The sequence below is a fragment of the Lonchura striata genome, chromosome 5 (genome assembly GCF_050655825.1).
Source record: "Lonchura striata isolate lonStrDom1 chromosome 5, ASM5065582v1, whole genome shotgun sequence".
Classification (NCBI taxonomy): domain Eukaryota; kingdom Metazoa; phylum Chordata; class Aves; order Passeriformes; family Estrildidae; genus Lonchura; species Lonchura striata.
The window spans coordinates 19,352,545-19,367,987 of NC_140707.1; the positions used below are offsets into that span (position 1 = coordinate 19,352,545).

General features: G+C 39.6%; 1 protein-coding gene across 4 annotated transcripts in view; it reads right to left on the minus strand.

Annotated features, from left to right (window-relative positions):
* Window positions 1–15,443, minus strand: part of SHANK2 (SH3 and multiple ankyrin repeat domains 2) — a 279,014-nt gene that overhangs the window by 108,556 nt on the left and 155,015 nt on the right. For all 4 annotated transcript variants that reach the window (XM_085581233.1, XM_085581231.1, XM_085581232.1 and 1 more), the window contains 2 exons: window positions 8,123–8,205; window positions 6,351–6,475 (listed from right to left, as the gene is read on the minus strand). In XM_085581233.1, the coding sequence (XP_085437359.1) occupies window positions 6,351–6,475; window positions 8,123–8,205 (208 nt within the window). The remainder of the gene's footprint in view (window positions 1–6,350; window positions 6,476–8,122; window positions 8,206–15,443) is intronic.

Here is a 15,443-nt window from a genome sequence, read left to right on the forward strand (position 1 = left end):
AGAGAGTCTGGACAGATTTTTGCACAAGTAAAGACCATCCAGAGCTGAGCTTTATGTGAATTACAGGATGGCCAAGGTGGCTGGACGCCATTGGATGGCTTCTAGGTGGCCAAGAAGTGGCTATTTATACTAAGCAGCTTAGCTTTATACAAATTTGCTATTTATAGAGAATTTTGTAGTAGGAATTTGGGGAAAGAGTGGTTTTCAAATTCACTAGGAGTCAGAAAGTTCCCTGTGGATATCTCCACACTCCATGTGCAGTCCCACGAGCTTGGGCAGAATCCCTCAGGAGAGGAATGTCAAGAAATTCTGCTAAAATACTGTGGCATCCAGGCCAAAATGCCTTAAAACTGAAAATGGAGAACTGAATGAACACAGAGGTAGCTCTGGATGTTGTTGCTGTTATCACAATTTCTTGCAAATCCCCCTCTCAAAGAAGCATAAAAATGAGCTCTGAGTTTCAAAGAGCTACTTGTTAAATTTTGGGGAACCAGGAGTCCAGTATACACCTCATGGAGTGTCAAAGCTAAAGGAAAATGATTCCCAGTTCTGCTCAGAGCCTGGAAAGAAAAGGGCTTTCATTCTTGCCTGCTCTTTATTCTTATTTTTAAACATATTACTTGCTTGTGTATGAGTAACTGAGATCCTTTAAGAACCATATTATTTTTTGTCTGCCCATTTCCATCTATGTCAAAAAAGAAAACAGTCTTCATAATGTATTTTTTAAATTAACCTGATCTGTTCCTCTTTTTAATGATCACACTGGCACATTTGGAACACCGTCACTTCCTACAGGTTAGAGGATACACGTGAAAAACAGATAAAAAGAACAATCAGAAACAGTTATGTACAGTGGGTTTGTGCACATCCAAAGCATTCTGAGAGCACAATAATTTCACTCAGGTGCCACCATCGTCTAAAAACAAATTAAGAAAAAACCCCTACCCAAACCCTCAGTTACTGAGTTTAAGTGGAGAGAAAGTAAAACACTTCTCCATTAAGTGAAAAATTAATTCCCTCAGTCAGACGCTGCACAGATACACCAGGCTGTTCCACACTTACACCACAGCTGCTCTTTTTCCAAGAGCCCATTGTCCCAACCCTCCAGTATATCAGGAGCTAGGAGAATTCCAAAAGCAAAACAGGAAGAAAATTTTCTTTGGACTTGAGAGCTTGCATTTTAGCAGTGTCAGGGGCTTACTGGTGCTTAATAGACAATTTACAGATGTCACCAAGAGGATGATGAGTAACTGGTTAATAGAAATAAGTTTTTTCCTCAAATGGTTGGTTAAATCAAATTGTGTGCCATTTAAATATACAGATTTAAAAATAGTGGTGCTCAGCCTGGTGCTATGTACATATATAAAAAAAAAAAAAAATCACAGAATGGTTTTTGTTGGAAGGAACCAAAGACCATCCAGTTCCAAGCCCCTGCCCTGGCCAGGAACTCCCTCTCCAGAAGCTCAAACACTGCAGTGCTGCTGCAGCTTTGGCAAAGCCCTCATCATTAAAAAGATGTTTGTAGAGTCGATCCAAACCCAAGGTAGGTGCTGTCTAGGAACAGAGCAGCTCCCAGCCTGGCTGTTCTCCTGCCAAACAGGAGGCTCCCCAGCTGGGCAGGAGCAGCAGCCAAGTTGGCAACAAAAAACCCTCCTGCAAGACACTGAACTAATGTGGACCTGACTCTGCTGGTCCCCTAGAAAGGCCTAAGTGTGACAACACTCTTATTAAAAATGGAGCTGGTGTCCACACTGCTGGGATGGGAGGAGAAAACTTTCAGTGCAGCATGAGAATCCCGGTTCATACAAAGCCATCAACAAAGCCTCCACTTATTTCCAGGAGAGAAAAAAGTATCATGGGTCTCATGAATCTGCCCATGAGAAAAAAAAAAAAACAAAAAAACAAAAACAAAACAAAAAAAAAACCAAATAAATTTAGATTTCTATCTGGTAGTAGAAGCAAGCAGAGCTTACACTAGAAATAAGAAAATATCCCCAGGGGGTAATGAATGAAGATTATCAGAGGATGGGAAGGTTTCTTTCTTGCTAAAAGGATTGGAATCAGTAATAGCTGGCTTTAAGCTACAACAATAAAGTCCAAAGTTTACTTCCTACAACTGTTTTGAAGTTTGTATAAAGTGCTTATTGGAATAAAACCATTGCTAAATAGGCTTATTTGTGTATGAAGATGGGGTTTTTTTAGGTTTTTTTTTAATATTTCAGATTTTTTTAAATGTCTCCCTAAACATTTATTGCAAATTCTTACACGCAGACAGATATCCTTAATACAATGATAAAACAATGCTGTCTGTAATAAAACATTTATTTTCTACTTGAAATCAGTTAAGCAAAAGTTTGTACTAGTAAATTGCATAAGCTTTTGAGGATGAAGAAATGCAGGCAGTTATACTACAGATACTTTGCATGTTTTAGTACAAATACCATCTGAAGAGTTCTGCAGCAAAATGATGATATCTCTTATATTACCATCTCTGGATTTAATCCTCAAATTAAACCTTGAATTTTGCCCTTTTGTATTTATTTTTTAAATGAATAATTCACCAGGTTTGTCTAGTTTACATACTAACTGGAATGTAAATAAGCAGCCAAAAATTGCTATTTTATATAGCTATTCCAAAGACAATAACATTTCAATTTATCTAGAAAAATAAGGGATTTTATGGCACAATAATGCAAACTGAAATGCCTCATTTAGAGAACAAATGCATTGTTCTGGTAAAATATTGCAAAATTAACCTGGCTTACTGGATATTGATATTGTAGCATTATTGTTTGTGTGACAGGGAAAATCCCCACGAGCCACATCAGGCAACACCTGCAGAACAGCTGCACACTCACGGGGAAAACAAGAACAAAGAGTTAGCAATCCACTGGGGGTTAAATTTAAAAGACAATATATATCCTACCACATTAAAACCCTCCACAAAACTCTATTCTGAGTTAAAACAGGCCTTCCAGTTTAATGGATTTCTTTACTCAAAAATGGTTAGACTTGTTTATGTCATCAAAGCAAATCTCCAATACAACCCCACCTTCAAGAATTCTTGAAGTCATGTCTCAAGGCAGAACTCTGAATTTTTCCAAACTTGAGCACTTATAATATAGAAATCCAGTCATGATGAGTTATTAATGACCTACAAAGGAATTAGTGATGGTTGTAATTTTTAAACCCTTTTCTAATGGTGACTGTAGTATTTAGCACTTGGCCTAATATGTTGATTTATTTTTACCTATCATTTTAATCAGGCTGATATCAAGATTCAAGAAAACATCAACCAAAATAGTGAAAAATAACACATAGGGCAAGCTGTAAAATGTCAGTTATAACAACCAAATCATAACCATCCTTGTTTTCTGATTGTTCATCAGAGCTAAGAAAAAAAAAATCACATTGAATTTGCATCTCTTAAATTGCTTATGAAAGTCCATATCTATTGACAGCTGCCTCTAGCTCACTCCTTCAGCTCTAAAACTATTCCTGCACTTTTCCAGCACATTTGCCCTGTGCTCTATCCAGGAAAGCCACTACACACTTTACAATTTCTATCACAAAAACCACGGCTGGGTTTGAAGCGAGGAGGAGACAAACCACACACTGTCAGAAATTTCCATGGAGACTCTGTGAGCACGGTTTCCAAGGGCAAGTGTAATGTTCATCTCTGAAGTCTCATGTTAAAATTAGTTGTACAGGTTGGACAAATCAGGAAACTGCACTATTGATAAAAACTCAGTCATATGATACCAATGCTAGCTGTTCCAGGTAATCCCTACTCCATTTATCTGCTGGAGCAAGACAGCACCTTTTCTTCCTTTTGTGTATGGATCTTTTATTTGTTCTGCTTCACATATATCAACCCCAAACATGAATTATTATAATACCTCATAGCTGATACTGAAGTTTTCCCTCCTCCAGAAGATTCCAGACTATAACTGTACACAAAGAAATGGTGCCCTGTCCTCCTACCCTTGTTCTCTGCAAAGAAAGGATCTATCTCCCTGTCAAACCTGTCTTTCCACAGTGAGGTTCCCCTCATCTCCATGACCCCAAGCCACCAAACCTCCACAAGCAAGAACGAAGCATCTGCTCTGCCTCTCATTTTGCTCCCTGCCAAACTGGACTCGCCCCTCCCTAATGCCCAGCGCCTGCCACAAGTGTTACAAACAGCATTAATTAGGATCCTGCTTGCCCATTAACTCTTTTATTATTCATGTGACATTTATGATAAATGCCTGATATTACTTACAAATGGTTGAGGTGGCACTTACACACAGAAGTATAAACTTCAGAGTCGTGGGAGAAATCATTTAGCAGCAAGGCAGGCTTACTATACCAGGGCCGACAACCACTTGCTGGCGTGAAAATTTAAATCTTTTAGTTCAACACAAAAGATAAAGTAGTTTGGCATTCCTAGAAGTGCAGGTGGACTTCTATTTCAACAGTCTTTTGCATCACTGTACATATCTCTAAAGAAGTTACTTTCTCCATCCAGCCAGGGTTGTGCACTGCATGTTGGCCATAAAACAGAAAAAAAAAAATCCTGCCTTTCTCCAACAGAAAAGGCTCCTGTAACAGCCAAGTTGTCATTTCTCAGGATTATCATATCCTCTTAATTAAGTTGCAAAATTCAGAACGGAATAACCCCGATGAACATAAATTACACAGAAATGGATTTGATTTGCATGTAATAATGGCTTCTTTCAGAATTAATTACAAATATGCTGGAGTATGGATTAATGTCCTCCTGATTCAGCACTGTATGTGCATGTTTAGCTGCTCTTCTAAGCAAGGGCTAGGAGTAAATTGTCTAGACAATTAATTTTAATTCTTCTCTCATTTGCAAAAAAAAACCAGTAAAGCTTTGTGCAGAATCAGCTACCCAGCCTTCTTCCACCCCTTCAAAGATCTTAAAAAAAAAAAATTCATGGGCATATTTGTCATTCCATGAGGAATTAAATTGCACATTGTTCACCATCAATGCTATCTGTGCAATCTGCCAGCACAGACTCTTCATATTTCCTGTGGATTAAAAGCCTAAGAAGAAACCCACCTCCAAAAATAGAGCCTTGCTTCAGAACCCCACCTAACAGGAACAGGGAGAGCTTTGGAAGGATCCCTGCCCAGATATCGCAGCAGTTCCATTTGTAAGCTGGTCTCTAATGCTAAATGCTTCTTCTTAAGTAAACAAACAGCAAGCAATATGCTTGAAGACTGAGATAAAAATGCATATCTATTTACTTTAGAAGCCTGCAAAACCTGGTCTTTCATGGCTACAGTGTGAGGAAGTGGTGCAACTATTTAAATTCAATCACCACGGGAGTTCAAGGCACACTCCAAAAAAAGCTGCATGTTGTACCCTCTCCTGCGTGCAAAAGCCAGCTCTGCAGAAATAAATATTGTAACACCAGAAGTATTTTACCAAACCATACATGAGCCTGAAGAACAACACATCAAGTAATGCAAAATCAATAGCTCTTACAGACAGGGCTTGACCAATCCATCCCAAAAGATTTATATTCAGTACCAAATTTCACAGAACCATAGCATCCCTGTGTTGGTCATGAAGAGATTGTGGAGAAGGGAGGAAGAAAAATCTCAAATCGTGATTTTGCTGTAGACTTGCAAACCAGAGACCAGCAACACTCAAAAGGAGAGCCGACTTTTTAAACAAAACCTAAAACACCAACAAAAAAATCCTCCAAAATATCAGACATTAAGATATTTTTGGCATGAATGGAGTATTCAAATATACCCTTTTTATATTGCAGTATAAATTACTGCAATAACATTCATTGGTTTTTTTTTTATTTTTTGTATTTCAGAGTAGTGTTGGAAAAATTCAATTTCAAGCCACAGTAACTTGCTTTATTCTCCACGGTTACTAAATGCCACTGGACCATGGATATTTCTGAGTGCAGAAATAGTTGCATAAAAAGACATTAATTTTGGTTGCTCCTTAAAAATATTTAGAAGAAACCAGAACTGATAACCCTAAGTAAATATTGAAATTCATCTAAATTTCAATAACTGAAAGAAGACTATGCCCTCCCAGATTACACCCTAAGAATACACCTCCCAGGTATCTCAGAGTGCATTCCCAAAGGACAAAAAGATCAACCAGAAAATTCCCAGCCAGCCTGACCATTGTTCTCTGTCACTGCTTGCTTGAATGCTGCATGAAGTTTTAAATTGATCAAGTGAAGCACATCACTGGTGTTAGCCCACAGAACTTGCTCAGAGGCATCCCACACTTTTCCCAGAGTCAATTCTCCACCGGGAACATCACTCTTTCCCCAACACAGCACTGAGAATCAAATTTCAGGATCTCCTACCTCGATCAAAAAGTCTCCAGTTCTCAGGCCAGCTTGCCATGCTACTCCCCCTTCATCCACAGATTCCAAGTACTGCAAAGCAGGAAAGGCTGGAGTTGGGGTGAATTCTTCAATTGGTGTGTCAGCTTTAAAAATAAACACCACATTAAAAAAAGAAAGTTATGGAGTGCTTGCAAATACCACTTGACTACAGGCCTATCATTGGCCATTCTGATTTAGGGTTAAAAAATGGTGGGTGCTGGAAGTGAGACTGATGTGCCTCATGGGAGCTCAGGATGCTGGGGACAGAGTGCAACCCCCTGCAACAGCAATCCACAGGTCTTCCTTCCAGAGGGGGAAATACCTGCTCCTTTCCTGACAAAAACCAAATCAAGCTGCACCAGATAATAGCTGGGTTCAGATATTCCAGGATATTCAGTATTGGCTCAAGTAACCCTTTTGTGTGCCTGGCAGAATGCTGTAACTCTGGCAACATCCACCTAGAAATGAATTATGTGCTGGAGACAGGAGAGAGCATCTGGCCAAACTAGGAGGCTGGGGTGGGTGGCAAAGGATGAAAAAAAAAAAAAAAATCAACGAGAATTTTTTTCCCCCTCCTAAATTTAGATGTGCATAACAAAGAAGAGACCAGAAGAAATCACTTTTTAGGACAGGAGGCACAGCTGGTCCTTTGACAGCCCTGCCTGCCCCTGTGTCATGTACACAGACAGGCAGAGAAGTCCTTGAGTCTTTCACCTGAGCTGCCCCCGCTGCTACAGAGAAAATCTGGGGGAAACCGCTGGGCTCAGCCAGAGGGAGTGAGCCCTGCTCAAAGCACTGATAACCCACACCAATGCTCAGAGATAAGGCAGTGCCTTGGGCTTCCCTGCTTCAACGCCAAGCATTTCATTTGGCTAAAACTGGCAAAGCCTTCCCAGCCCTGCAAATCCACGGTGGCACCAGTTTAGGTTTAGGGGTGGGGAACAGAGAAAGCAAAAGCCATGTCCCAAGAATGAAGACATGGAATAATTTTCATGCTCAAGCAAGGCAAGGGAGAACCCATGTGAAATAAGGGGGAGCAAGAGATGGGACATACCATCACACACACACATATATATATATTCTTTTATAAAATACAAAGGGAGCAAACTACACTGCAAGTTAAAAAGCAAAGTATTAAATAGCATGCCTTTTTAACTCGTAGGAATGCCACCATGATTGATTTTAGCCTACAAAGAAGTGCTGTGCAGCTTAATATGAACAGCTTTAAAAATGAGCAGCACTACAGGCCATGCAACATACGTGCAGCTTCTCAAGATACAAAAAAAGATCATATTTTCATACTAAAACTGCACCAATGTCACCTTGCAGAAGATCCACACCTATTTTAAACAAAACATCCCTCTCTTGTCTATTCCTATTCACAGCCCTATTTAATCGGGCTGGCATTTAAATAAAGCAGCAGTTTTATCAGGAAAGCAGGTTTCCCACAGTTAAGTAAATGGCACAGCAGAACAGATTAATGGCAAAATACTACATCCACCAGCATGAGAAAAACACAGGCAAAACTTTCTCCCCCCAGAACGATTATGCAGTGCTTCTCCTATGTAAAAATGCAAACTGCTTCACAGAGAAGGCACCGAAATCCATCGGAGTAGTATAGCATACAGAGAATCCTGTTGTCTAGCAACCAAGTGCACCAAGAATAATTCCTGCTTATATTCCGAGATGTATAAATTTCTTCATGCTACTGCACATCACACACACACACTCACACACACAGAAGCACATACCTTTTGCCCCTCTGAGCACAAATCCAAATCCTTCATTGTCTTTTTTCTGCAGGACCACTGCCTTTTCTTCTATTATGCAGTCACTGTAGAGAGAATTCCGAGGATAGCGACCATTATTACATCCCTTCATCACCACTGTAGTAGCTGCTCCTCCAGTGTGCAGGTTCATCATCATCACAGCCCGTTAATCAAATAATATTTCAGTAACCAAGCATGGGAAAATATAGAACAAATAGCAGCGAGGGGAAGACAAAGACTAAGCTGGATGGTAAAAGAGAACATGACAAAGCAACTTAAAAGGAATAAAAAAGGCAGAGAGGAAAAGGAAAGAAGAAGAAATCATGCATGGTGGTTTGTGTTCTATATGAATGACTGGATGAACATGTGATCATGTAATCTGTGGGCTAGCTAGGACTCTAAAAGGAAAAAAAGTGAACTGAACGACAGTATCATTAATAAACTCCTCAATCGTGGATGTACCAGATGCATCTTCTAGTGAAGCCAAAATGAAACCAACCAGAAGAAAAATGAGGCAGCATTTTAAATTTAAAGATAATAAATTATGATTTTCTATTAGCTAACTAAAAGGCACAAATATATTCTGAAAGCTATGCCTTGCATCAAAAGCCCTTTTTCAATCCTATTGAATGTTGCATGCTGCAAGAATCCCACATGATCATCTGACAGCCTACAATGCTAACAACGTGCAGCTGCCTTGGCGTCATCAAGCACAAATTTCCACAGCATCAAGAATCTGCATAATTGAAATAGTAACAAGGCATGCACAAGCAGGAAAACACATTTTCTAAGGAATATTTCCTGTCTCCTGATAAACAATTAATATAATAAAACAAGGAGATGGTGTAAAGGACTATTTATGTAAGCAGTATTCCCTTAAAGAGAAAGTAGCCTTAGGAATCTCACTCTCATTGGTTAAGATAGAAGTAGAAGGTAGATGAAGAAAATGCACAAAATGAACATTAAAATGGGACCTTTCAGATACAGGGAATGATCTGCAAAAGCCTGGTGTTCAATAGCTTTCATTAAACATGAAGTTACTAAAAATAAGCTCAAATCAAAAAGAAAAAAAAAGAAAACAATTTCAATGCTCTTTTGGGTACCAATTGCATAGCACAAGTTGCAGGGGTTAAGTTCATGAATTGTCAGCACTGCAAACTATGCTGCTTTAAAATACCTACAGAACTAGTTCAGATAGAAAGAGTATGAGCAAGTTTGCTTTCCTTAATTTTTTACTAGCCAACTTCTGTTCCCACTGGTCTGGTACAGAATCCAGTCCCCAAAGCAGTGAATGCAAGGAGAGACTAGATCTGCCTCAGGGCCATTAATAATCCCCAGGGGGAGGAGGAAACTAAATAAAGAGAAATTGCTGTGACCTTTTTATTTAAAGCTCTGAACAAAGAGAGGGATGATTATATCAGGACACCAATGGACAGCCTCCAAACTCCAGATTTTTTGTGCATCACAGACCATCCTTTTGGTGCCTTTCCAACTCTGCGGGATGAAACTTCCTATGGCTGCTGAAGCGATGATGTAAGGTTATCTTCCAAATTGCAGAGTGTTTAACACCACACATAAATTCAAACTGCCACAGCAGTGACTTTGTGGGCAAGAGACGGTCTCCATCAGCACCAAAAGTTTTTGTATTCTCAACTTATTGTAATTTACTGTGCATTTCAGACATTTCCTGTTCTTACAGGTAAAAAACTTCTGCTTCTTGAGAAAGCTCAACACCTTCCTGCTCAGGGATATCAGGATGGGATGGAATATGCAGCTCTCAGAGCCCACTGCAGCTCTCCATCAACATCCTGTTATTCTAGAAACTGACTGCTCCTGCCAGTGCATTGGCTTATTTCACTCATTTCACCATCACGTTCTCAAGGTGGGTTCCTGTACTTATCCACTGAAGAGTCAGTGTAATTTTTTTTAATACTTGGTCAAATTAATAAAACCTATTCCCTTCAAGTTACATTGTAACCAATCAATAGCTTAATAGAGCTTAGAAGGCAACTTCTGAGATCCTAATTATAGCAAGAGTTTGGTTCAAAGAACTCCCTCGTGTCCCCTCCCCAAATCCTACTCTTGTGTCATTTCATTTCCATACAGAATTCAAGAATTCAGAAGTTTATCAGCTCAGGAAACTCAGGATCAATTCTCCTGTTCTACATCCAAAAAAAAAAAAAAAAAAAAAAGGCATCCAGGATCCTTCCAGAGCCAGCTAATGAAATGGATGGGCATTGTCAAGTCAGGCTCACTTGATTCTAATGTACAGATTAAAGGTATAAAAACCACTTCTGATTTTCTTCTCATATACAGCACATCTATTCCAGAAACTAACCAGTGTTATGCTTCAGTTCATGTACTGAAAGTGGGGATGCAAACTGCCAACATTTTACAAAGTTACATGCAAGGGGGAGGTGAGAGGGAAGGGAGGGAGAAGCACATGATTTTTTTGTGAGAAAACACACAAAGTGATCTCTATTATTTGACAAATACAACTTCCTAATATACAGTGGCAGTTATAATGAGAACAGCATTACAGCCTGGAAAGTAAAAAGACAGGCTTGAAAAAATCAGACGTGTAGCATTTCTTCTCAATTGTGTTCCCTGGGAGTAGGAAACCTGCAAAAATCCTATGGCTTGAGTAGCTCAAACTTGTTCAAGCAACCACAGAAAGCAAATTGATTCTCCCCAAACACCTCAGTGCTGCAGGGCAAAGAACCAGCAGCAGGAAAAGGGGGGCACAGAAGCACCCAAAAATACTAACTGAATTTCCAACCTGCACACCCTTTCTCCCAGAAAAGTTGCATTCCCAAGAAAAGGGGTAGAAGAAGGGCAGAGTTTTACCTCTGACTCTTTGCAGTGCTGCTTTTTGCTTGCTTTGCCACACCAGGGCTCTCGGTGCCAGCCAGGGTGGACTCTCCACCAAAGGTCTGTTCCCAGGCCACCTGCTCCTGGCAGGCAAAATGGTGCCAAATGTAAAACTAGGTCAAAATTTCTCCCCCATAAGCCTTCTTGGCAGCATCTTTTTGATCCTGAAGGTGTTGTAAATACCTAGCAGCAGAACAGGCTAAGGCAACCAGTGACAAATGAAGGTGGCATTACATTAGGAGCCTGCTTAGAGGCCTGAGTTCAAGCAAGAAGAGGAATTTCTTCCCAGGCTCTTTCAGTACAATGCACAGCTCTGTGTGAGACCAAGCAGCCCCTGTTATCTGTGATATGCCAAATTTCAACAGGTGAAATACCTGAAGTCCATTTCTGTCCCATCCCAAACCAAAATGAAATAGCTTCCATTTCAGAGACGAGTCCTCAGAATATGGCCAGTTCCACATGATGGTAATAAAAGTAGTAATTCTAAAATCAATAGCTCATTATTGATATAGGCAAACCCTGCTTTGACTTTGGGCTGTTTAAGGCCAAGATTCATTGCAGACAAAGTTAAATGTAAAAGGCATCCTATCAAGTGCAGGACATTTCTGTGTGGAGCACAGTCATAAAACTTCAGGTCAAAATATCAATGTAAATCTCTGCTTTACTCAAGCAGTAGATATTAGAAAACATGCTTGTTCATCAGCTCATGTAGTTTCCTTAACAACTTAAGGCTCAAGAACTGTGCAGAGCTGTTGCAATTTCCATAATTTTACAGATTGACCAATAGATAAAGGGTCAGACAGATATGCAAGTTTTGAACTCGGCACTGTTCCATATAACCACCACCATTTGTGTGGGCTTTTCTAAACAGCAGGAATTTCTGCTTTGCTAACAGCCCATTATGATAATATCTGAGGAAGGAAGGAGAAATGTCACGTCTTTCATAAAAACCTATATGAAGAAAATAAAGGTTGGAATGCAGGTTCCTGCTGGAGGCAGGCCCACAAAACCTGGCTTCCTGTTCTCATCAGGGATAACTACACCCTATCTTAAGGCATGACTTATTCCACAAACTAAAATACTAAATTACAGAGGTGGAGACTATCAGGACTACAGGATGTGTTTAGGTAAGTTTGTATCAAGTGTTCCATTGCTGATTTCAATCTGAAAAATACCAAGTAGAAGACAATCCGCTGGAAAGTATCACCATTATCTGGAAACAAAAGTGGCTATTTGGTATATTGCCAGTCTCTCTCTAAGGCAGAGGAAAAAATGAATGTAAAATGGAATTATTCTCCTGATTCCCTGCAGTCGTTCATCCCCTGGAAACATAATCTGACCTTTTCAGCTTCAGTAGCCCAGGAGTCCACAAGCCCTTCAGTAAGGACTTGCTCTCCCCTTGAGTGAGAAGTGGAGCTGGCTCTCTCCAGGTTCACTTCTTTCAGTTGGCCAAGTAAATCTAAGTCTCTTCATTAGCCCTTCTTCCTCTTTTCAGCACTCTTGCAATTGCAATCTTTTGGAAAGATGTACAGAGCTCACAACTAGATACATCCTAGAAGAATCAAGTGTTCTGCCAGGTGCAATAAAATGATATCTAAATCATTCTATAAATTTATATGCAATGTCTGGAAGTAGTCATACTAATTCCTTTCAGGATAAGACAGCCAATTTATGGTGATTATGCTCAAGCCACAGAAGGGAATTTGGGAAATCTGTTCAAGAGGAGGAGCCCTTTGTACATTATCCAACCGTCAATCTGTTAAAGGCACACCAAAAATATTTTTTTCCCTTTTTTCAGGAAGTAACCTGTCCTGATACCACATAAAATGGAAGTTATATCTACATCAAACCTTATTGTAGGATATAACAAACTTTCAGTGGGAAACCATTTCCTGTTACTGCTGGAAGGGGTCAGCCTTACAATTTATAGTCAACTACTCTAATGGCTTCAGCAAAATTGGCTAATCCTACTAATTAAGGCCTTCAAGATTAATGAAGACACTTTCTGTGATTGCTCAAGTTTCTCAGGCATCAATCATCCACTTTTAGGTCTCACAGAAGAGTTCCCACAGCTCTCCTGTGTCAGGCACAGCAGCAATCAGTTGCTCAAGAGGTAGCAGCTACAGCAGCGAGTGGGTTCTGTGCATAGCAGATAGGAAAGCACACAGGCTGTCCCTAAAAAACCCACTGGCAACCCAAACAGAAACAGCAGCCAGCTAAATAGTCAAACTCAGTGACCTCTCCCTTCACAGCATCCTAGGATTCCAGAATTGGGGGGGGTTGGCCCACTCTGTACAGCTGAGCAATGCTGATGTCTTACATGACAAGTCTAATGATTTTCCTTTAGAATACATGTTTATCTGGAAGTTTACAGCAAGCTGTGTTTGGGAGGAAGAAAATATTTCCAGATAGATGGGTCAGTACTTCAGCACTTTCTTCATGGCAGAGAGAACCAAGCATTAGAATAGAAATACTGGAGAGAAGTAAACTTTAATTTGATAAATTCCTTACTAGACAGCTGAAGAGAAAAGTCCAAGGAGTATTATCATGGTACAATATCTAAAATATAACAGAAGGGATGAAAAGAATCACTTAGAACTAAAAATTCTCCAAGTTCTTCTGCTATTTCATTAGAAAAAATAAACTGGAAAATTCAGGCTGCATATGGAAGTGCAGCATGGATCTCAGCTTCACAGGTGCTCTCAAAGAAATCCAAGAGCAGAATCTTCACAGGCACAGACAACTGGTTATGTGTCAGTGCCTGACTGGCACAGCTGGCACTCAAACAAAAAACCCAGAGAAGTCTGACAGGATCACCATTGCCCCTGCTTGCACTGTGCTCCTCCCTGGCTTTATAATTTGTGGCAAACAATTTCAAATTGCAACAGAAAAGACATGGTCTAATTTGTCCTTGGTAAACTTGGCATAGCTGTGTCTTCCTCAGCTGGCTATGATCAAGCCAAATAAAGAAACAGGAAAAGAAGAAAGACTGCTCCAGCAATACTCCTGTAACCTCTCCATATTCATATATTTGTCTTTCCAATCTCCTGTACCATTGCTGTTTCTCCAGAGTTAGTAAACAGCTCTTGGAGCTCTTTGATCATGAGAACAGCAAGGCTGCAGATTTTGCTTTGAAATCCGATGATGAAAGAGGAATATGTCAAACTGTGGTGTTTTAGAGACATGGACATATTCTCCAGTTCTGGATCTGTACTGCACAGTGAGGGAATCACAGGCTCCAGTAAAACCTCATAGCACATCTTCCACCTAAAAAAGGTGTTTCATTCACACTTCTAAACAAGGAATCAAGCCAAATTTATTAGATTTTGAATACTTGATACTCTGGGTGAAAAAAGAGCAGTTCTTCACTAAGTCCCCAAACCCACACTAATGTCAGCCAGGAAGGGATTTAGTAAGAACTAGGAAGTCAGAATGATGGTGCTGCTTTTTCCAGCCTGTGATCAGCAGAGGTGTCCAAAAAAAAAAAAAAAAAAAATCAACAAAAAACAACCACCATTACAAGAAGCAACCTATCTTAAAGAGAGTAAGCGTGCTGTACACTTCAATGGGTTTATGCTACAAAGCTTTGCTAAAAACCATAGGTTTAAAAGAGAAATATTGAATTCCACAACAGAAGAGCACAGTAGTTGCACAATTTCTTTATGTAGAAGCAAGGAGAAACTTTGTCTCTTTCTCTCCCCCTCAGTCCACATTCCTTTACTCAGCTTTTAATTACACTCATTATCATATTTTTGGTGTTCAGGAGAAGAGGGTAGCCAATCTAAAGTAATTCTTTTCAAATAAATTCATTTGGATACTGGTACTTGTAGGTTGTTCCCTGGTTTCACCTTATGTGCTGAAACTGCAACAAGTAAAGTAAAATATTGATAGAGCAAATCAGGAAGTCAACTTCCTGGAAAGAGAAATCATCCAGTAAAAGTCTGATTCTATATTATGTAGGAATCTCAGGATAGGATATGAAGGCAATAAAAAAGTCAGTGGTAAGTTCATAATCCCAAGCAAATTTTTATATAGGGTATATATGTACCATATGTATGGATATATTAATACCCATGTATGAATATCTTTATACACATTCACAAAAAAACAAGTATTTTAGCATTTTAAAATAGAAACGTTATTATTCTTTCACATCTGCACTGGTAGAGAGAAAACAAAAAATCATTGGGGGTGAGGAAAGCAGCAAAATGAACTTAAAAGTTTAATTCCTCTGTATTAATTAATTTCATTTTTCTTTTAAAAATGAACAGCCATTTCAAACATCACACGTGACAAACTGAAAACCAGACATGAGACATGCAGGCAGGAGCCATCCTGCTATGGAACAGGAGAGTTTTATAGGCCGGGGTCCCTCCAACCTCTTCACATAAATGTTCTACCTAGCACAGGAATATTTTGGTTCCAGCAAATT